At 41.4% G+C, this 21777-nt stretch overlaps 1 protein-coding gene across 1 annotated transcript in view; it reads right to left on the bottom strand.

Annotated features, from left to right (window-relative positions):
• ACER2 (alkaline ceramidase 2) overlaps positions 1 to 21777 on the bottom strand; it is a 212621-nt gene that overhangs the window by 16669 nt on the left and 174175 nt on the right. The window contains exon 5 of the mRNA XM_044067198.1: positions 4860 to 4997. Within this exon, the coding sequence (XP_043923133.1) occupies positions 4860 to 4997 (138 nt within the window). The remainder of the gene's footprint in view (positions 1 to 4859; positions 4998 to 21777) is intronic.

The following is a 21777-nucleotide window of genomic DNA, read 5'->3' as shown; positions in this document are numbered from 1 at the left end:
AACACAGTCTGGCTCTTTGGCAAAAGAATCCGATTAATAACAGGCATTTGATCAGTATCATAGTATCTAAATCTAACAACTTCAGTACTGGTCGCCCCAAGCTGGAATGATGATGAAGAGGCATATTTTGCTGTTTTCGATACATATGCACCCAAGAAAACTGAGCTCAGTCTGACTGGTGCAACATTTCAGCTCCACAGTTTACACAGCTTGCCCTTGCTTCATTGATGGGAAATAAATGGACCAATTGACTAGTGGGGTTAATGACTGAAAAGGCAACAAAATCAAAGTGAATAAAAAAATAATTTGGCAAGACTTCCCTCAGTTCATGGCAATGTGAGAATTATGCAGAGAGGGAGCACGGATAGCTATTCCATTGCTGGAACGTATGTTTGCTAGAACTATGGGAGGGGGCAACCTGGCACACTACTAAGAACACAATGTCCTGTACATTTCTCTAGTACAAAATTGGAGAAAGGAAGGGAGGGCAACAGCAGAATGTCACACTTAACAACGTGCAGTCCTGGTAAAGAGAAAGGAATAAGTGAAGAAACTGCAAAATGCACTAAACTCTGACTTTGCCAGGATTGGAGAGAAGAATCTGTGTGTTATTTGAAATTCTTTACTTAATCTTGCCAGAAAACCCTGATTTTTTAAGCAGTAAAATAAGTTGGTACAGAAAATGAAAGAAAAGAAGCCATAATGAATGATAGGGAAACTTTTCAGAAGATTAGAGCCATTAAAACAATGAAAGATGTTTGGGATGAGGCAGACAGGGACAGACCCATACCAGTAAATCCATCAAAACAATAAAGGGAACATGAACACAGTCCTAAATTCCCTCTGTAATTCCAAATCAGAGGTCTAATCAGAAAAAGGACTGCCAGCTGTAGGTACTTAAAGAGACAAACGTTTCTCAGGCAAGAGAAAAAGAGCTGCCAAAACAAAAATCAGAAGAAAGTCATTGACCTGAGTTGCCTTTTGCAGAGGAAAGATTAGAAAATGAAACACCCACAAATATATTTGTAGGTAAAGAGGGTATACTCTCCAGTTTCTATCAATTTACTGACTGAAATCTTCTTGAGGTAGAAGATTTGCAGATAAGCAATGACAATTTTAAGAAAGCACATTCGGAGGACAATACATTAAACAGGGTTAAATAAAATTTAGCTATAACAGAAGGAAAAACAAATGAGCAGATGGACCCCATCCCCATACAAATATTCTGAGTTAAAGAATGACTAGCCATACAGGGTAAACAAAGACAAGAAAAAGAACCAAACCAGCTTTAGTTCCAGAATATTTCAGAATACTTGTAATGAAAACAGTATATTCTCAATTTCAGGAAGGACACTTAGGGTTGGACAAAACCAGTGCTAGAATTCTAGTGAGGTTTTGTTGACCCGGTAACAGGAAATAAATTGTGAATTTAGCTATAACCTGCACAACATGTCAAAAGACTGTATCACATCCTAGGTTCAAAAGTTGGCCTATTACTGAAGTCCCATTTAAGCAAACAAAAATACATCATGTAGCTCTATTGGTAAAATACAGTAATGGCTCCCAGTACATTCTAGCTGTTATTGACTATCATACTAATTTTCCTAAAGCAGTGCCTCTAAAAAAGCCAATGCTAAATCAGCATAAGAGAATAAGTGTTAATTTTCCCCAGGGTAGGGATATCCAATGCAATACTCACAGACCAGGGAATCCTATTTATGTCAAGAGTAATTCACCTTCTTTGTTAATGGTTTACAGTAAAACAATTAAAAACGTAAGTGAAAAACCCACAAACTCACAGGTTCGAAGGGTGCTTCAAAAAAAAAAAAACTGAAATCTATGCTACAAGGATGGTAAGAACTGGGATCACTTACTTTCCTCTCTGCTGTTTGCTGTAAGAGAGGTGCTCCAAACTTCAACGTTTTACTCATTTGATTACTATATGGGAGACATCCCCTTGGAATGCTGAATGTAGCAAAGAAGACTTGGGAGGAGGAGAAACCATTTAAAAGAGTGGCAGCACACTCTACAAACTTGAACAGGATTACATACAGTATGGGATAACTAGAAATAAGAATGATATGTAAAGGAAAAAGCTACTTTTACACATCTAAGGTATGCATCGAAGTAAAAAAAGTAATATTTCATAAATCATTCTATATGAAATAGAAACAGACTGTATTCATGGTGGTCCTGGTGGCTTTAGGTGGGAGATCAACAGTCTGTCTGGCTGAATGATCGTCCATAACAGCTAATGATTTGTGAGCCAAATGGATCCATCACTGACACTTCCATTTAAGCAACAGGTCACTAATGTGACCATATGGTGTCAACTCTGGTCAGTACGGCTCACTGATATTTCGCCTCCTTATATCTTACTGTTTCATATCAACAGCAATTTCTACTTAACAGGTACAAAAAAATGTTAGTAGGACTTCCTAAAGCTAGGAAAACCAGGTGCTAATGGGTTCTTCCACTGCTTTATGAAATTCTTGATCGCACATACCTACAGATTAAGAACTACTGTGCATAAAGGACACAGGTTCTCACCCTGGAAAGGGGAAGTGGTAAATCCCTTATCAAAGGTTCAAAGTACTACATCCACTTGTTAAACACACTGATCTAGCTGTCCCTATCCCTTGTTAAATGACAGGTACAGATAAAATACAATGTAAATAAATATGGCCTTCTACCTAGCTACCAGCCCAGATATATTAAAGGGAAGTGCTCTAGAAATGCCTTCTGGCTGTTGAATGACAACATCCTACAAAATTTGGTCAATAGAGAGCTGACTGAAGCCATTTTCATAGATTTTCCCACAGCATCCAGCATCATTAGCCTAGAGCTGTTTCTACAAATTCTGTCCAATATAGGCTTTGTTGCAGACCATGTGGATTCCCTGACTAACTCACTAACTGGCTTTCCAAAGTGAAGATTAGGATTATTCTGACACCTTACTCACAATTCCAGTACATCCTAAGGCTAACTACTGGACCTTTTTGTTTTTCTTTCTCTCTCTCTCTCTCTCTTCATTAATCCCCCTAAACAGGAACCATGGCCTACAGACCCTGTTCTACACATATGTTGTGTTGGTTTACCAAACCTAACAGATGTTTTAAACTTTAAAAGTTGGTTTGAGAGAAGGTAGTTAGAGTAAACATGCAAAATACTCCTATTTATAATATTCATCGTATAAGCTAGGCTTGTAGGCTCGGTTGGGTTCTCAAGAAAGACAGAGGAAGGCTTTGGTACATGTAAATAACTTGAAGCACCTTGCCATTTGGCTTGATCTGTCATTAAGTGCTGATTGGTATGACTGAAGTTGGTGTCAGTAAACAAATAAAGCTTATCTGGCGATTCTTGAGATACTTGCTTTCCTGGGTTCATGTTACTACTGATTTTCACTGCACACCTGGAATGCATCCCCTTGTTTCCTTACTATGCTTCAAATAAAAACGTGTCCTACACATTTTTTGGAATAGGAAGATTCATGTCATTTTCCCCGTCCAGCACTACTGTGACTCTCTTAAGAGGACATCTTAGCTTTCTAGGAAAAGAAGTGTTGACCTCTGGCTCAGTATCCTCCTAGTTAAGCTCTAACCCATTACGATGATTGTCTAAATGAGGTTCAGACTCATATCAAATGTCAGTGGACCTGCCTAACCAAGGTACACAGCCAGCAATCTGTATGCTACTTGTATGTAATGGGTCAGTAGAGTAAATGGAAGTGCCCCCATACAAACACAAGAGCTGAAGCTGAATAAATAAGGATTTTAAGGATAAATTCCTTATTTTGCAAATGGACAGCACTGTATGTAAATTGATAATATACTTAAATATCTTTATTAATTCTCCAAAACCCCACTAAATCCAATGCATGACCACAGGGGAATGGAGCCTGTCTCTGTACTCAAAAGATGCAACACGTACAAATTCATTAAATAATCAAAACATTAAAAGCAGTCAATGCAGTACAATAAACCTTTATTTAATGTGGACACACACACACAAACACAAAAAAAAAACGGTTGTATGGCTGCATTAAATAAAAGTTTTTATCAGTCTTTGTTGAGTGCTGGAGTACTTTTGAGTATTTTCTTTGTTGGTCCAGGCACTGAGGAGCCAGTTATAAACACCACTTTGTGGAACAACTTCAAATGATGCAATTCAACCCTGACACATTATTACGGTGTGGAATGAATTTAGGGTAGTCAGTGAAAACAGCCACAAAGGCAGGATGTGCACACTTTGCAAAGAAGGCAGCCGAGATGAGAACTGAACTGGGGAACCAAGTGCTGTAAGACAACAACACTAAGTGCTGTTCCCCTGTCCTAACCCTATTTGTCTCAGTACACAGAAAATCCTTGGAAGTACAGTAAGCTATCTTGGACATTATGAAATATTTAGAACTACTATACAGGTACTGGGTATAGGGGTAGGTGTAATTACATTTGGGGATTAGTAATTAATTCACTTTAGTAGTACATTACTTAGCTGCTGTGTTTTAGTGACCTAGCTAATTCTGATTATGTATCCACAGCAGCATATTCCACACCTCATTACTATCATGCTATGTTTTTGCCATTCATGATAATACTTTTTTTCTGTAGTACATGATTTGTAAATTACGACACTATATCTACACAATTTCTTATACCCACTGAGTGTACATTGCAACGTGCTGCAATGTGTTACTACAGCACAGTTTTCTTAAATACTGTACAGTCTATCTATCTAAACAAGACCATAGTGTGTATGTGTGTGTGTGTGTGTGTGTGTGTGTGTGTGTGTGTGTGTGTGTAAAAATATTTTGCAGCATACAAACTGTATGAAAGCTATAAACATACTTTTTTACTTACCAAACACAGTGCAAATATGGAAAATTAAACGATGACCAGATTTCACAGAAAACACGATCACTGATCCAACACATCAAAGCCAATGTCCACCAAAGACCAGACAAAAGACCCAGTTTGTATACACGCACATTGTCACACCTACAAAACAAGGTGTTCAGTAAGCAAGGAGCACAAATCAGTCTACTGTACGACATTGCTCTAAATAGATATGGAGTAGATACTTATAAAAATAAAACAGCTGAAGTCATTCTGTCATTTAATCTTCATGGACAAAAAAGGAACCCAAATGAATCAGAAATAGAAAATAAATTCACTGAATGACAAAACATTCTACCAATAATGTAACATTATAGATTCACTACAATTCTTCAAATATCATTATATTTAAGAAAAATAGTACAGAAAATAATAGTGAAGTTCTTGCTGTATCAGTTAAGAAGTCATTTTATGAGATCCTGCTTGATGGGTCCTACAACTGAACGCGTCCTCTTCACCACATACAAAGCGTCATTTTTTCTTGGAATAGTTTGTGTTCAGAGTGCAATCCCCTTAGTTTTGCTGCATACTGTGATGTTACCTGCTGACTATATAAAGTGCACCTAGCCCCTGAACCTGTCAGTTCATCTCCTACCACTAGCAAATGCACTTCATTTAAATCGAGAGATAATACTGAAGTATTGGCATTTCCACTAATAAGTATACAGGTGCATACTGACCTGATTTATAGAGAACTCCAATGATCAAAGCTGGACACAGGCCTGTTCAGGTACAGGGAGGAGAACCTGGGAGTCTGTGATCTACCAAAGGAGGTACCCTCATAAATCAAATTATACAGTAAGATGGCATTTGTTACTTCTTACCTTGATTTGCCTCCTTGGTGGACCCCAAGACTGGGTTGAATCCCAAGAAGTAAACCAATACAACAGACGAAAAAAGAGGACAGCCCATTGATCAAGATTTAAGGGACTAAATCCTGAAGCAAAGGACTACCAAAGGAAGCCTGTCTTTTCATTGGTGTTGCTGCTGAGCCAATAAAGGTTAGTGTAGACATGCATAAAAGACCAAGTGGTTGAGGTCCAGATGTCTACAATGCAGACATTCATGTAGTGAGCGTCTACTGAAGGGGTCTTTGACTGCAACCTTTACCATTTAGTGGTAAACAGTATAATAACTAAAAACGAAGCAGTTGGCAACTTGTTAGTCCCTTAAAAAAGGTTTGTTTAGCCTTTTCCTGGAGCAAAAAAGATAAACTACTGCTGAGGTTTTGTACATCAATGCATCCACTTCAGGTGAAATTTAAGCTGGTAATGCACATTCAAAGAGTAACAGTTCTGCCTTCCATGGTTTCTGCCCAGGAAATGAAATGGGCTATTTCAAGGACAATTCAGGCACCACTTTCTGGAGGAAGCTTGTCTTATTCCTCAAGAGACAAACGCTCCTTGTAAAAGACCACATAAGGTTCCCAATACCTGAAGGCTTTCAGACAAATGTGTCTTTCCAATACAAATTTCACTACTCCTAAATCAGTGAATCTCAACAAGAAAAAGATGAGTCTATCAAAGTTCAAATTACATGGAGATGAAGGGTTATTCAAATGACAGAACTGCAGCACTCTTTAAGGAACTAGTTAACTAGCTGGTGCTGGTCCACAGTTCTCCCTGCCATAAGGTCATGCCGGGTATAAACAACTGTAACATACACCTAATCATTGAATTATAAGACTCGTACAGCAGAACCACCTGCAAGATGAAACAAAAGATACTGCTCTCCTCAAAAGAGGAGGCATTTTCACTTGGTGCTGTATGCCTGCCAAATGGAAGTCTTCCATGGAGCCTCATGTACTTCTAAAACACCCATCACAAGGCCTACATGCATCAAAGGGTTTTTATTCGATGCTAAGTTGTGAGTTGGAGCTAGATGTCAACCCAGCCAAAGGTTATGTCCACGTCTAGAAATGGAAGACTTTCTTATACAACCAGGAACTGAACAGACTGAAACTACTGCCTTTTCTATCTTCAAAAGGCAATGCGAATTAGTTTGGGTCGTTCTTTCCCTCTACTCTGTAATGTGGCATGGGATTCATGGGAGTGGCGAGAAGGCATGCCAAACATTGTCTGCCTTGGAATGGAGAACATATCCCCTGCAGTTTCCACCTTTCCCTGCTGTACTTAACAGAACACAGCGAGACCCAGATTTTGGTGGGTGGCAAACAGGTTCATATCTGGAGTGTCTCACTTCCAGAAGATAAGGACCAATTGCAGTCTCCAAACCCACAATTCTAGGAAAGGACTTGACAGTCCACCAGCTCATTCATTAACACTGGTATGTGAACCACTAAGAGAGTAATACCTCCTTCTTGGGCCAACTGCTAGAATCTCACTTCCTCACTGGACAGGAGTATGACCTCTTGTTTTTTTTTGCTTATTTAAATACAGCATGATGAACTGGTCATTTAACAAAAGAAGTGGCTACAAAAGTTCTGTTTCAAATGCCTTTGTAGCAAAGAACACTGCTGGTTGATGTTGAGCCCCTTATCTAAGAGGGACCTTGTTACTTGCAATAATTTCAGAGAAAATGAGATCCTTACCTTGCCAATAGCACATCTTTGCTGTGGCGACCCCTAACCGGGAAAAGCCGAAAGACACAACAACAACAGCAACAACCTTGCCAATAGCATATCCTTCACTATGACTTGTGACATGTTCACCTGCAAGAAAGGGAGGTCCAACAAGGGGCTAGCAAGGAATGTCCATTGCTGTGGAACAGCAACAGGGTCTGACATTAAAAGCATATCCATGGGCACCTGATAAGGTAGGTTTGCAGCCACTGATATCTTACATTACACGGTAACACCACAACATCACGCATGCAAATAACACAATGAAGATCAAAGCAATTAAGAAGACAAAGAAGGTCTCAACTTAGAACATGCACTGAATCCAAACCCAGTCTGCCAGGGCCAAGGCATTCTGGGCCCTCTCAAAGTACAAAAATTGCCTGCAATAAAGACTGTCGCGCCCTGTGCCTGTGATGACTACGTACTGGGATATGGTCTAATAGGAATTCTCCCACATCATGATCATCTCCCAAACTTGCAACCAAAGGACTGACCAGCCAGAAAAAAACTTCCAAGGAGTCCTTAAATGGAGCTATCAGGAGACACTCCGGTAGGGGAACCCATGAAGATCCTTCTCCCGCAAGGCTCCACAGTCCCCAAACCTTGATAAATACCCTAGGGGCTGCAGAAAGCACTCAAAGAAAAACTTTGCACCAGAAGTGATGCCCACCCAGGGCAAACTGGAGCAGCCAAATGTTTGAACTTCAATCACTGGTATGTTAAAACTCACAATTAGGTCCAGCCAGGATCCAATTGTACCAGTGGAAAGATGCCCTGGAGAATCATCATCCAGTTCAAGATATGCTGGAAGTGCTGAATGAAGATGATGAGGCCCAGAAAGAGATGTAAATGACTACTCACTTCAAAACTAGGAAGAAATGAGCACAAAACATCATGCCCTCATTGGAATGAGGGACTGCCTCTACAACTCCTTTTGAAAAAACAGTCTGGCAAATCCCAAAAGTTCTGCGAGACAAGTTGGACTCTTAGTGGGACCTTCTTTAAAGAGGATCTAGGAAATCTACAACATATCTGAGCTTGACCTTGTCTGGCACTCAATAGTGCATGGCGATGGCTCTATAAATCAATGTAAATTCTGCCAACTGCTTCCCAAAGTTAGCAACAGATGGTTATCAAGACTGTTGCTCTTGTATTGCTGGATTCATCCGCTTGGGTGATTCAACCCACACAGGAGGAGATAAGACAATGTAATGCTTCAGAACTTTCTTTTGCAGCAAGAAGACTTCTGCTGAGGCTAGCTAGAATGGGGGGGGTGGGGTGGGGGGCAGCAGATGAATTACAAAAATCCTCCATGATGGGAATGACTTGTCTTTTCTTTAACAGGTCATCCATTGGCTCTTGAGAAATCTTACCAAAAAGCATTTTCCCTTTAAAACTGGCATTTACAATGCAGTTTCTGCACTCTTCAGTCATGGTGGCCATGTCACTCTGTGCAGGTGCATGTCTGAACCTGCAACCCAGGTCATAGCATCATCACAATTAAAGTTACAGCAGGCCACACACAGGCCTACCCTGGAAGGAGTTCAGAGACTCTAAATCATATACTCCAAGAGACGACTCTTGGAGGTCCACAAGCTTTCCCATGGCCTTATCCAGTAATGAGAACTGTAATATGGACAGGTGAGATGCGCAGCTGAGTCCTCCAAGCTCCAGTATAACATAAGAATATACTCTCTTTACACACATGTTCAGGGCTTTGGATTCTTTGCTGACAGGGCAGCAAAATGCTGTAGTCTCTAGGACCATGCTTTACCAAAAAAGCATATAGATGTTGGCTCGTTACTTTCAGCTGGAGGCTCGTAAATGGCATCCTCCTTCCTGAGGTCTGCAGCGGCAGAATCCTAGGTGTTTGCAGGCTGCCACAACAGTACAAATGACACATGGTTGCATCGGTAGGCTACACCAGGATGAACCAGGCTATACCATCTTCTTCTGAAGAGCAATACTTTTGCATGAAATGACGGCTCAACAATAACAGGGAAAAGCCTGATAATGGGAGTGGATGCCAGCTAAAATATTTGAAAATGTGAGACAGGCACTGGATAAGGGACATGTGAATTTGAAGGATCCTCCCAAGGAAGGAGAGCTTCTCCCATGGATATTTGAAAATTATCAATTAGCATCCAGCTGTGGTACAGTTTCTACAGCATCTGAGATGTAGTTTGTGTAAGCATCCAGCTGTGGTACAGTTACTACAACATCTGAGATGTAGCTTGTGTAAGCATCCAGCTGTGGTACAGCTACAACATCTGAGATGTAGCTTGTGTAAGCATCCATCTGTGGTACAGTTAATCCGTCTGTGGCACAGTTACTACAACATCTGAAATGTAGCTTGTGTAAGCATCCAGCTGTGGTACAGTTACTACAACATCTGAGATGTAGCTTGTGTAAGCATCCATCTGTGGTACAGTTACTACAACATCTGAGATGTAGCTTGTGTAAGCATCCATCTGTGGTACAGTTACAACATCTGAGATGTAGCTTGTGTAAGCATCCAGCTGTGGTACAGTTACAACGACATCTGAGATGTTGCTTGTGTAAGCATCCGTTTGTGGTACAGTTGCTGCAACATCTGAGATGTAGCTTGTGTAAGCATCCATCTGTGGTACAGTTACTACAACATCTGAGATGTAGCTTGTGTAAGCATTTGGATTCACTTCAGAAGACTGAAAACCCACGATCTCAAATCTCATAAGACTGACACCCAAAATCCTGAAAACTCAAAATCCTCAATCCTGAAAGAATGAAAACACACAGGATACAAATACTGACTACATTCCAGTGCAAGGACACACAGAGAAACAAAGACAAGACAAAGCATATTACTTTTCACCAAGTATGAACATGGTGGAAAGCCCCCCCCCCTCACCCCCATGTCCCCTGTTAGTTAAATATATAAACTCCGAGATTGCACTTCACTATACTAACATGAGTTATGTCGCAGTATAGCAAGTCAGAAGGAAAAATTACTAAGGTTACAACAGGCAGTCATGAAACACGTAATGGTATGTAAACCATTTTTTTCTGTGGAATGCGGTCTCGGAGTTGATATATTTAAGTAGCAGGGGGTGTGGGTGACACTGCCCCCCACATAGGGGGTGCAGGGGTGTTTGCCCCCCTGCTCAAACTTGGTGGAAAGTAATATGCTTTGTCTTGTCTATAGTCAGTGTTTGTATCCTGTGTGTTTTCAGTCTTTTGGGATTCAGGATTTTGAATTTTCAGGATTTTGAGTTTTCAGGATTTTGGGTGTCAATCTTATGGGATTGAAGATTGTGGGTTTTCAGTCTTCTAAAGTGAATCCAAGCATTCAGCTGTGGTACAGTTACTACAACATCTGAGAAGCAGCTTGTGTAAGCATCCGTCTGTGGTACAGTTACTTCAACATCTGAGATGTAAGCTTGTGTAAGCATCCAGCTGTGGTACAGTTACTACAACATCTTAGATGTAGCTTGTGTAAGCATCCATCTGTGATACAGTTACTACAACATCTGAGATGTAGCTTGTGTATGCATCCAGCTGTGGTACAGTTTCTACGACATCCGAGATCTAGCTTTCTACACAAGCTAACAACCCACTGTTTGCCTCCAAAAGGGTTACTATTAGTTGTGCATCTAACTGTGCAGATTTTTGGGCCACAGCAGGATGCAACTGGATCTCACCAGGGCTATAATTCTCAGACCAAAGAAGGTTGGTAAGCATCTAAGGTCTCATGCTCCCATCAATTCTTTCACAACATCTTTACTATCCTCTCCATTTTACACAGAATATGCTTTCTGGGGGAATTCCTTTAATTTTCCTCTATGCTCTGAACTGGATGAAAGTATGTTTGCTGGGAGAAGGAAGTACAGTTGTGTACCTACCATAAATGTAGATGTTTGAGTGTATTCACTATTGCAGTCATTACACTTGGGGTTATCCTGCTGGCAGGCTACTCGCAGTCAGCCTGAATTCCAAAGTCCTGGTCCGGCGTCGGTTGCTGTCACCTCTTTCCTGACGTCAGTGTGCCAGGGGTATAAAAGATGCAGCATAACCTTCATCTACAAGCAAATACACCACATAGGTTGTATAGAATATATAGGTACAGATAAGTCCCAGCAAAGAAAAAGGGGGATGGTGGGAGGGTAACCTGGACTGCAACAGTGAATACACTCGAACATCTACATTTATGGTAGGTACACAACTGTACTATGTTCATCGTGTTTCACTGTTGCAGTCATTACACTTGGGTTGAATCCCAAAGCTGAGGTTGGGCGGCTGGGCCTAAATAGAGTTTGGAGTGGCTATGAGGCCCTGCAGAACTGCAGTGGCAAAGCCTGCTCTGGATTTAGAGTAGAGTAGAGAGGTAAATGGTAGTGCTTTGTAAAAGTGTGCACTGAAGTCCATGTTGCAGCCTCCAAAATATCCTTGGTTGGTACTCCTCTGAGGAAGGCTACTGAAGTGGCTGCTGCTCTGGTAGAATGTGGCCTAATGTTCTTGGGCACTGATTTGCCATGTTGTGAATAGCAGAAATGAATGCAGTGGCCTATCCATTTTGAAATAGTCTGCTTTGAAATGGCTTTTCCTTGGGAACCTGCAGCATATGCCACCAAGAGTTGCTCAGTCTTTCTGAAGGCTTTAGTCTTGTCCAAGTAAAAGCGTAGCTGTCTGTGTATGTCTAAAGTATGCAGAAGTCTCTCCCCCTTATTCTGTGGGTTTGGATAAAAGGTAGGCAAATGTATGGTTTGGTTAAGAGCCACGCTGGACACTACCTTAGGCATAAATGTCGGGTTTGTCCTTAGTGAAACCCTGTCCTGATGGAAAATAATAAAAGGTTCCACAGACATTAGTGCCTGTAACTCTGAGACTCTTCTTGCTGAAGTTATTGCTAGGAGAAGAGCGGTTTTCCATGACAAGAATTTTATCTCTGCTGTATTGGCTGGCTCAAAAGGAGGCAGTGTGAGTTTTTCCAAGACAAAATTGAGGTCCCATGTAGGTACTGGAGCTCTCCTTGGAGGTCTTATGTTTTTTACCCCGCTGAGAAACTGTCTTAGCAGTGGATGAGAAAAAATAGGTGGGTCCACATTGTAATGAGCTGAAATGGCACAGGCATGGATCTTAATTGATGAGAAGGATAGGCCTTTGTCCAGCATCTCAGTTAGGTATTTCAAAATCTGAGGACTATTTGGTTCATAGTTTCATAGTTTCATAGTATAGTACTAGGCTATCTGCCCTGGGGCATTTGTAAGCCTAGCCATAGTGATGTGGCTTTTGCCACCCCATGAAATGGTACAAAAATGTACAGAATAAATTTAGAATACTGTGCCTCTGTCTAGTAGTGACACAAAGAAGGTCCCCTTATATAATAGAATTAGTTTACTGTGCCCCTGTCTAGCAGTGATACAGATGTGACCCCTGGGGTAAACTTATGATCTCCCATCCACTCATCAAGATTTCTCTTGAAGAGAGTCAGTGAGGGGCTCTGCCTAATATGAACTGGGATCTTGTTCCAAAGCATGGGAAGCCTCTGGGTTATGAATCTGTCCCTCCAGCATGTCCTATTCATACTTGTGCCGAGGTTTAAGTCTTTAGCTCTCGTGGTCCTGATGGATTTGGATTTTTTGAGGTGGAGCATGTCCATCAGATCCTGATTGGACATGGCCTTGTCGTCAGGCAGAGATCACCTCTGAGCAGGCGGTATGCTACTGAATAGAGCTGAAGTTTCTTTAGTCTGGCAGAATAAGACATATGTTGGAGACCCTTGATCCTCTTGGTGAGGTACTTTTGTGGTCTCTCCAGCTGTTGCAAATGCCGGGTGAGGTACATACCAAATGGGGCATTGTACTCAATCATGGGTCTGATGAGGGAGGAGTATAGGGGTACAATGACATCCTTGGATCTGGATGTGAATCCCTTCATGATGAGGTGTGCAAGGTAGAATGTTTTTCTAACCACTTTGGCAACGTGGGTGTCAAATGAGAGGTCGCTGTCGACTTGGGTCCCTAGGTCTCTGATTACTTTTTCCGTACTCAGTGGGTTGCTGTCTATATGATAATTTGTGGGTACTTTGTTTTTCCCAAAGGGGATGACTATACATTTTTTGGCATTTAGTTTAAGGCAGTGACTCCGGCACCAGTTGTCCATTTCTGTGAGGCCTTTTTGTAGGATGTATGTGTCCGCTGGTGTATCGACTATGGCACCTAGTTTGCAGTCATCTGCGAACTTTGTCAGCCACAGCCCTCCCATGTTTGCTTTAACATCTGAGAAATAAATGCCGAACAAGAGGGGTCCCAGGACAGATCTCTGTGGGACACCACTTGTGACTGTCTTTGAGTCTGACATTGCTCCAGCGATTTTAACTTTATGGGTTCTGTCCTTTAGCCAGTTTGCAACCCATCTAGTGACATAATGGTTTACGTTTAAGCTGTTGAGCTTATCTATGATGCCTGAGTGGGGTATTGTGTCAAAGGCCTTAGCCAAGTCCAGGTAGGCTGTATGGACTGCTTTGCCCTCATCAATGGCTCTAGTGACTGTTTTGAAAAAGTCAACCAGGTATAAAAGGCAGGATCTGCCCTTTACAAAGCCGAACTGGGTGGGGTCAAGTGTCTGTAGGTCCCCTATGTCTCCGTTTATGAGTTCCATAATGATTCTTTCCATAGCTTTGCAGACCAGGCTGGTTAGGCTTATGGGGCGGTAGTTTCCAGGGTCTGTAGAGGCACCCCCCTTTGTGGAGTGGGATCACTGTTGCTGTACGCCAGTGTTCAGGTACATATCCCGAAGTAAGGCTAAGGTTAAATAGCATTTTTATGTGTGGGTTTAGCTCCTCTTGGAGTTCACGTAACACACAACCCGGGATACCGTCAGGTCCCATTGATGCTGTGTTTTTAGCTTTGTTTAGGGCGGTTCTCACTTGGACATCTGAGATGACAGGGAGATTACATTCAGCTGGGATAAGTATTTCTTCTTTTGGGGGTGAGGGAGGGGAGAAATTTGCACTGAACCTGTCAGCCAGAATATTGGCAATATCTGTGGGTTCAGTGTATTTTTTGTTGTTGTGAACCAACTCTGAGCATATCTGAGGGTTTCCGCCAGGTTTCTAACATAGCTGAAGAAGGCTTTGTGGTTATCTTTAGTGTCCTTAACGATTTTTCTCTCAAAGTTGGCCTTGGAGAGAACGTAGTTTTCTGCTAATGTTGATCAGAGATGTCTTCCCTTCATGGGATTTTGCTCTGACGTGCAGTAGCTTCCTTCTTTTGTTATACAATTTGTTAATGGCTGAGGTCCACCAGACAGGACGCTTGCCTTTGGTGGAGAGGGACTTGGATTTATTTGGGATTGCATGATCCATGCATTCTTGGAGATGTCCATAGAAAGCATTTGTGAAGGATTCGGCATTGTGGGATGTGGTATCCACTGGCACAGTGGGCTTAAAGGATACCATCTCAGTCTTAAGAAGAGTGAAGTCTGCTTTTGAGAAGTTTTTCACTGTGGTCTTTTGTGCTGGGGTGGAGGTGGGATATGCATATTCAGGGTGATTAGTTTGTGGTCAGATCTCACTAGTGAGGGGTATACTTCCGGTGTGGAGCATTTTGTCCCCATGTTTGTGATGATCAGGTCTAGTATATTATCTCCCCTAGTGAGAGAGGTGACTAGTTGTTCCAGTGCATTTGAATTTATGAATTCCAGGAACCTTTGGGCTAGGGTATTAGGGCTAGAATAATGTACCCAATCTATGTTTGGGTAGTTGAAGTCTCCCAGTATGATGGTATTTTGTGATACGTTCATATCCTCCAATGTCTTCAGGAAGGCTGAGTGGGGTTCTTGAGATTGGGAGGGTGGTCTGTAACATGCTACCAGTTGTATAGCAGTTCTGCCTATGGTTAGTTGCACCTGTATGGTCTCTGATGCTTCATGTGTTGCTACTAACCTGGAGGTGTGGGCGTCCTTGATGAATATGGACACTCCCCCTCCCTTTGTGGTTCGGCCTGGGTTTTGGGGCCCAAAAGCATGATATGAGGTATAGCCTGGTAGCGCTGGGGTGCTCTCAGGAGCCTTGAACCAGGTTTCAGTTACTGCACAGACGTCTATGTTATCCATGCTGAGGAGTGCAATAAGTGCCTGCATCTTGAGATTTAGACTTCTGGCATTGAGCAGCATTACCCTTAGTTTTTTTCCATTTTTGTTTTCTAAGGAGGTGGGTTTGTCTTTTGAGTCTTGCCTAAAGGCACTATGGGGGTGACAAGAGCCTTAGCCAATATCCGGAAGCCCAGTGGTGACAGGTGTAAGCCATCCCTTGCGAAGCAGCATGGCTTGTCCAACATGTCATCCCAGGCAGACAGACATTGGCTCCCCTTAGAATGACACCAGTACTTGAGCCAATTATTAAAGCTGATCATCTTGTCTTTGTATTGTGGTATCATTCTTCAAGTGAGTCAATTCCCTGTGCTTGGTTCCAAGCACAGAATCTCTTCCATTTTTCTGCATAAGATTTTCTGGTGCTGGGCCTCCTGGCCTCCAAAATAACATCCATAACTGCTTTAGAGAGAGGTGTGTTCTGAATGATTAAATTATCCACCATGCAGCCAGATTTAGGGTTCTGAGTTGGCTGTGCAGGATCTGATTGTTCTGTTGGGTCAGCAAATGAGGTATTAGAGGCAATGTCCAGGCTGGGCCTTGAGACAAGCTCTTTAGGATTGGGTACCAGTGCTGGCGTAGCCAGTCTGGAGCAATCAGTATCATTTTTGGCTTCTCTTGCCTGACCTTTAGGAGTACCTTGGAGAGGAGAGGCAGAGGAGGGAAGGCATATACTGTAAGGGCTTTCCAGCTGAATAAAAGGGTGTCCACTTTCCATGCTTGCTTGTGATACATCCGAGTGCAGAATCTCTGTAGCTGGCAGTTGTGAGGGGAGGCAAATAGATCTATGTCTGGACATCCCCATTTCCCTGTTATCATGTTGAAGATTTGTGGATCTAGTGTCCACTTGTGAGGATCCATGAGGTTTCTGCTTAGTTCGTCTGCCAAAGTATTTGTCTTTCCTGGCAGGAATTGTGCTTGTAGATGTACTTGATAAGTCAATGCTGTGTTCCACAAAGTCATGGCTTGCCTGCAGAGGGGGTAGGAATGTGTGCCCCCTTGCTTGTTTATGTACCACATGACTGTAGTATTGTCCGTCTTTATCAGTAGTTGTCCTGGATGAAGTAGGTCCTTGAAGGCTGTCAGGGCATTTTGTACAGCTAGAATCTCTTTTTGATTGATATGAAGATGCATTTGGTTTGTGAGCCATGTGCCCTGAATACATTTTCCTGCCATGTGCGCCCCCCCAGGCATAATCGGATGCATCTGTTGTTAGTGTCTGCCTGGCAGTGGGTAAGGCGAATGGCTGTCCCTTGTTGTGGTGACAGGCCTGTGCCCACCATTGAAATTCCTGTTGCAGGCAGGGAATGAGAGTAATTACTGTTTCCAGGCTGTGGCAATGCTGAGTCCAAACACTTTTTAGATACCATGGTAGTTTCCTCATATGCAGTCTTGCATATGGAATTAGTAGAATGCAGGATGCCATGTAGCCCAGAGCTGCAGAATTTTTCTTGCAGATAACTAGGTCTTTGTTGCCATGTCTTTGAAGTAAGAGGTCAGATGCCTTTGTTTGTCTGGCATGAGATAAGCCATCTGGGCAGTTGTATTTAAGCTTTCACCCAGGAATATTATCTCTATATTAAACAATAATAAGGTCAAAGAAATGCTTGTTGATATTGAGGAATGTAACAAAGCTATTTTAAATGATGTTCATTTTAACAATGTTTCTGCTCAATCATAGCCTCACCTCAGGCTTTGTGCCCACTGAATGGCGCACAGCAACAGTTATCCCACTCCACAAAGGGGAAGCCACCATGGACCCCAGGAACTACCATCACATTAGCCTGACGAGCCTGGTCTGCAAGGCTATGGAGCGTATCATCATGGAACTTATAAACAATGACAATGGTAATCTCCAAACTCTGGACCCTACCCAGTTCAGGATTGTAAAAGGCAGATCATGTCTTCTAAACCTGATAGACTTCTTTGAAGCGGTCACCAAAGCTGTAGATGAAGGTAAGGTGGTACACACAGCCTATCTAGATCTCGCCAAGGCTTTCGACACCATCCCCCACTCTGGAATTATAGACAAACTCACTAAACTAGGTATAAATCCCTATGTCACAAGATGGGTTGCCAACTGGCTCACTGACCGAACCCACACTGTGAAAGTAGCAGACTCTAAATCCAACTTCAGACCAGTGACAAGTGGAGTACCACAGGGTTCAGTCCTAGGTCCTCTTCTGTTTGGTATCTACTTCTCTGAAGTACAGGCTAACACAGAAGGTCTTTGGCTAACAAAGTTCGCAGATGACTGCAAACTAGGAGCCATAATCAAATCTCCTAATGATGTGGACATCCTACAAAAGGGCCTCACTGAGACAGATGCCTGGTGCCAAAGCCATGGCCTCAAGCTCAATGCCAAAAAGTGAATTGTCATCCCTTTTGGTAAAAACTGTACCCATGAACTGCCACATAGGCGGTAGTCTACTTAACACTGAAAGTGTGATAAGAGACATTGGGACACAGGTGGACAGTAGTCTCTCCTTTGATAATCACATCGCCACAGTAGTCAGGAAATCCTTCTACGTGGCACACCTCATCACAAAAGGTTTTTCATCCAGGAAAAAAAAGGTCATTGTTCCCCTCTACTCATCACTCATTAGACCCATTGTAGAGTACAATGCTCCTTTTAGTATGTACCTCACAAGTCATCTACAACAACTGGAAAGGCCACAGAAATACCTCACAAAGAGGATTACTGGCCTCAAACAGATGCCCTACGCAGACCGTTTCAAAAAACTCCAGCTTTACTCTGTCGCATATCGCCTACTCAGCGAAGATCTCTGCCTAACATACAAAGCTATGTCAAATCCAGAGCTGATGGACACGCTCCACATAAAGAAATCCCAATCCCTCCGAGCTACACGCTCTAGGGACCTAAACCTTGTCACCACAATAAACAGAACATGCTGAAGGGATAGATTTCTATCTCAGAGACTTCCCATACTTTGGAACAAACTACCTATCTATATCAAACAAAGCTACTCATTAGCACTCTTCAAGAAAAATCTTGATGATTGGATGTGAGATAGGAAATTCACCCTGGGGATCACTTCTGTGGCCCTGCTTGACAGGGGCACAGGAAAATAATTTTCTTGGGTAGCAAAAGCCAGGGTACCATTTGGCTAGGCTTATATAGGCCCTAGGGCCAATAGCCTAGTACCTACCTATGAACCTATATAATATGTTTTTTTGACAAAGCTGAGGAACAAGTAGAAATTAATATTGAAAGGAAAAAAAGAAAGTTAGCTAGGGATGAGAATGAGTATAGAAATCAAACAGCTTACCCCTTCCCAAAATCTTACTTTGGTGAAAGTTATGAAGGAGACAATGTTTCAAGGGCTGAAATGTTCGATAACAGGCAGGGCAATCCTCACAGAGAAAGTGTAATGGAAAGTGAGTATGATCAAGAATACCTACCCTTAAGAAGATCCGAGAGGTTACAAAATAAAAGAAACAACTATAGGAACCATGATGTTTTTTTACCTCAGGGTCCTACCAGGGGGAAAGGTTTCCTGCCGCAGAACAAGTGGAGGAAGACCAGCTACAAGTAACACTTAATGAAGCGGGGCAGGAAGGAGACATTCTAAGCTCTTTTGATGGGTTGCTGCTGTCTTACCAGGGTTTTAATATTTTTAATTACGCTGGTATTAATATTGATAAGCATATTTTTACCTTACTAATGAAAGGTATTACATTTGTTCCCTCTAAAAAAGAAGATGTAAGCTCTGTGTTAACTGAATTAAAACTTTTTGCAAGGAAAATGAACCTAAAGTACATGTTTAAGGACAACAACACGGCTAGGGAGAAGGAATGGCTCCGAAGAAAAAGTTGTTTCGATCCGCCACTTCACCCCTTAATAGGAACTTTTGATAAAGTTTGTTTACAGGAGATTTTTGAGTATTTTAATGAATTTAAGCCTAGTAAATTTATTTTAAATAGGGAAGTGAGCTGTTTACTGAGGTAATTAAGAAGTAATGACCAACTGAGGTTCATGAAACCAGACAAGGGGGGGATGGATGACTATAACCAACAAGGAAGATTATAACAGCAAGATTTTTTCCATGTTACAGCAGGAAGAGAAATGCCAAAGTGTTTCTAAAAATGAAATAAATATTTCCCATAGGAGAATCCAGATGATGTTAGAAGATGCACTATTGCAAGGTGTCATAAATGAAGATGTATACGGTTTTCTGGTGAATCAAAACCCTACTATTCCGGTTGTGTTTGGGATACCGAAAGTCCACAAGGACATCAGGGATCCTCTATACAGGTTGATTATAACTTGTCAGAACAGTTCTACCTACTCTTTAGGGGTTTTTCTGAACAGAATAGTAATGGAGTCCCTGGTTCCTATAGAACATGTGTTAAGGGACTCTTGGGATGTTTTGGGCAGAATCAAACAGGATACATTTTCAGTGAGTTTGAGTTTCTCTGCTGTGGACGTGGTTGACTTGTTCACCTCCATACCTCACAAAACTGGTTTAGAGCTTTTTTATGAAGTATTAGTGGAAAAAACATCATTAAGTAATACTATGGTGAACTTTATTATGACACTAATGGAAATCATCTTAAAAAATAATTATTTCACTTTTGAAGGAGAATATTATTGTCAGGACAATGGTATAGCCATGGGTACTAGTTGTGCACCACTGTTTGCGAATCTTGTAATGTATGGGTGGGAGAGGTTATACATTTTTAACACCTCTTTTTCTATGTTTTGGATTCACTACTTATGTTACCTGGACAATATTTTTATTTTATGGAAGGTGGGAGATAAACATGAAGAATTTATGGAATGTATAAGCAATTTAAGCCCATATTTTAAATTCACTGGTACTTCTAATAATGACAGTATCAATTATCTTGATGTTTTACTTAACAAGAATTATGAAAACAAGAAATGTGAATCTCAAATTTATAGAAAACCCACTTTTTCAAACGATTACTTAGAATTTAAAAGTAGCCACCCGCTGTACACAAAAAGAAACATAGTAAAGGGTCAAATGGGGTAGCAAGAATGTGTTCTAACACTGACATAGTAAAGACCTTTGATTATAACATATTATAGAGGTTCAATGGTACCTAGTAAAGACAGAAATGGGCACACTAGTAAAACTTTTTTTCTGAAAGAGGTTACCTGTTAGAATTTGTACTACCCATTTGTGAGCAAGTTATTAGTGAGTGGGGTAGTAGGTATTACCCCTGCTGGGATCCTATTTAGTGAAGGAGAATGAAACTAACACAAGGAAAGATTACACCCAATCCATGGTGGTGACTTATGGAGAAAGAAGTAGTAAGATTAGGGATATTGTCAAGAAAAACTGGGAGTTGTTTAAAGGGAACGAGGAAATATTAGATACAGTAGGAAAAGAACCAACATTTGTTTTTAAAACTAACTACAATTTAAAATTTTTACTGGAACATCCCATTAATGTTAAGAACAATGTGAGAGGGACAACTAGATGTAGAACTTGTGAATATTGCAGGTACATTTTAGTGGGAACCTCAGTATGGTTGGAAGTAAGGGATAGGGAGATAAAATTAGCAACAGGGTCCTGTATTACGAAAGGACTGGTATATATAGCTATTTGTTAGGAATGTCAGCATTTCTACATAGGTAAAACCGAAAGAACTTTTAGAAGGAGGATCTATGAGCATTTGTATGCTGTGAGAAAACATGATGAAAATAATGCCATATACAGGCACATTAAAAATAATCCCAATCACTCTTTCTTATTTGGTATTCTGGAGGTTACTGGTAGTAATCCGAGAGCGGGTAATTGGAAAAACAACTTGGAGAGGGCAGAAATGAGGTGGCAATTGAGACTTAATGCCACGGTAACCCCAGGCATCAACGACAATGTATCTATAAAACCTGAATTGAAACATAGTGCTACTATTTTGGAAGAGAAAAGAACCTAGTTCAGTAAACAACACTGCTGTCATTCACAGAAACATTAAAATTTATTACACATTTTTTAACAGATTCTATACGGTTAACATGATTCAAATTTTAATTAGTTAATTGTCAGTATAAAAGAGGGAGTGGATTTTAGCAAACACAGTTCTGAAGAAGTCCTAGAGCAGGACGAAAGCGCTTGACTGTGTTGGATAAACTACAGTTGTGTTCTATTTATTCTTTACGGTTTTTAAGCTATTTTACTG

This window comes from Protopterus annectens, chromosome 3.part1, assembly GCF_019279795.1.
Source record: "Protopterus annectens isolate FY-2018-M chromosome 3.part1, PAN1.0, whole genome shotgun sequence".
NCBI classification, from domain to species: domain Eukaryota; kingdom Metazoa; phylum Chordata; order Ceratodontiformes; family Protopteridae; genus Protopterus; species Protopterus annectens.
This window is presented reverse-complemented; position numbering and strand designations above follow the sequence as displayed.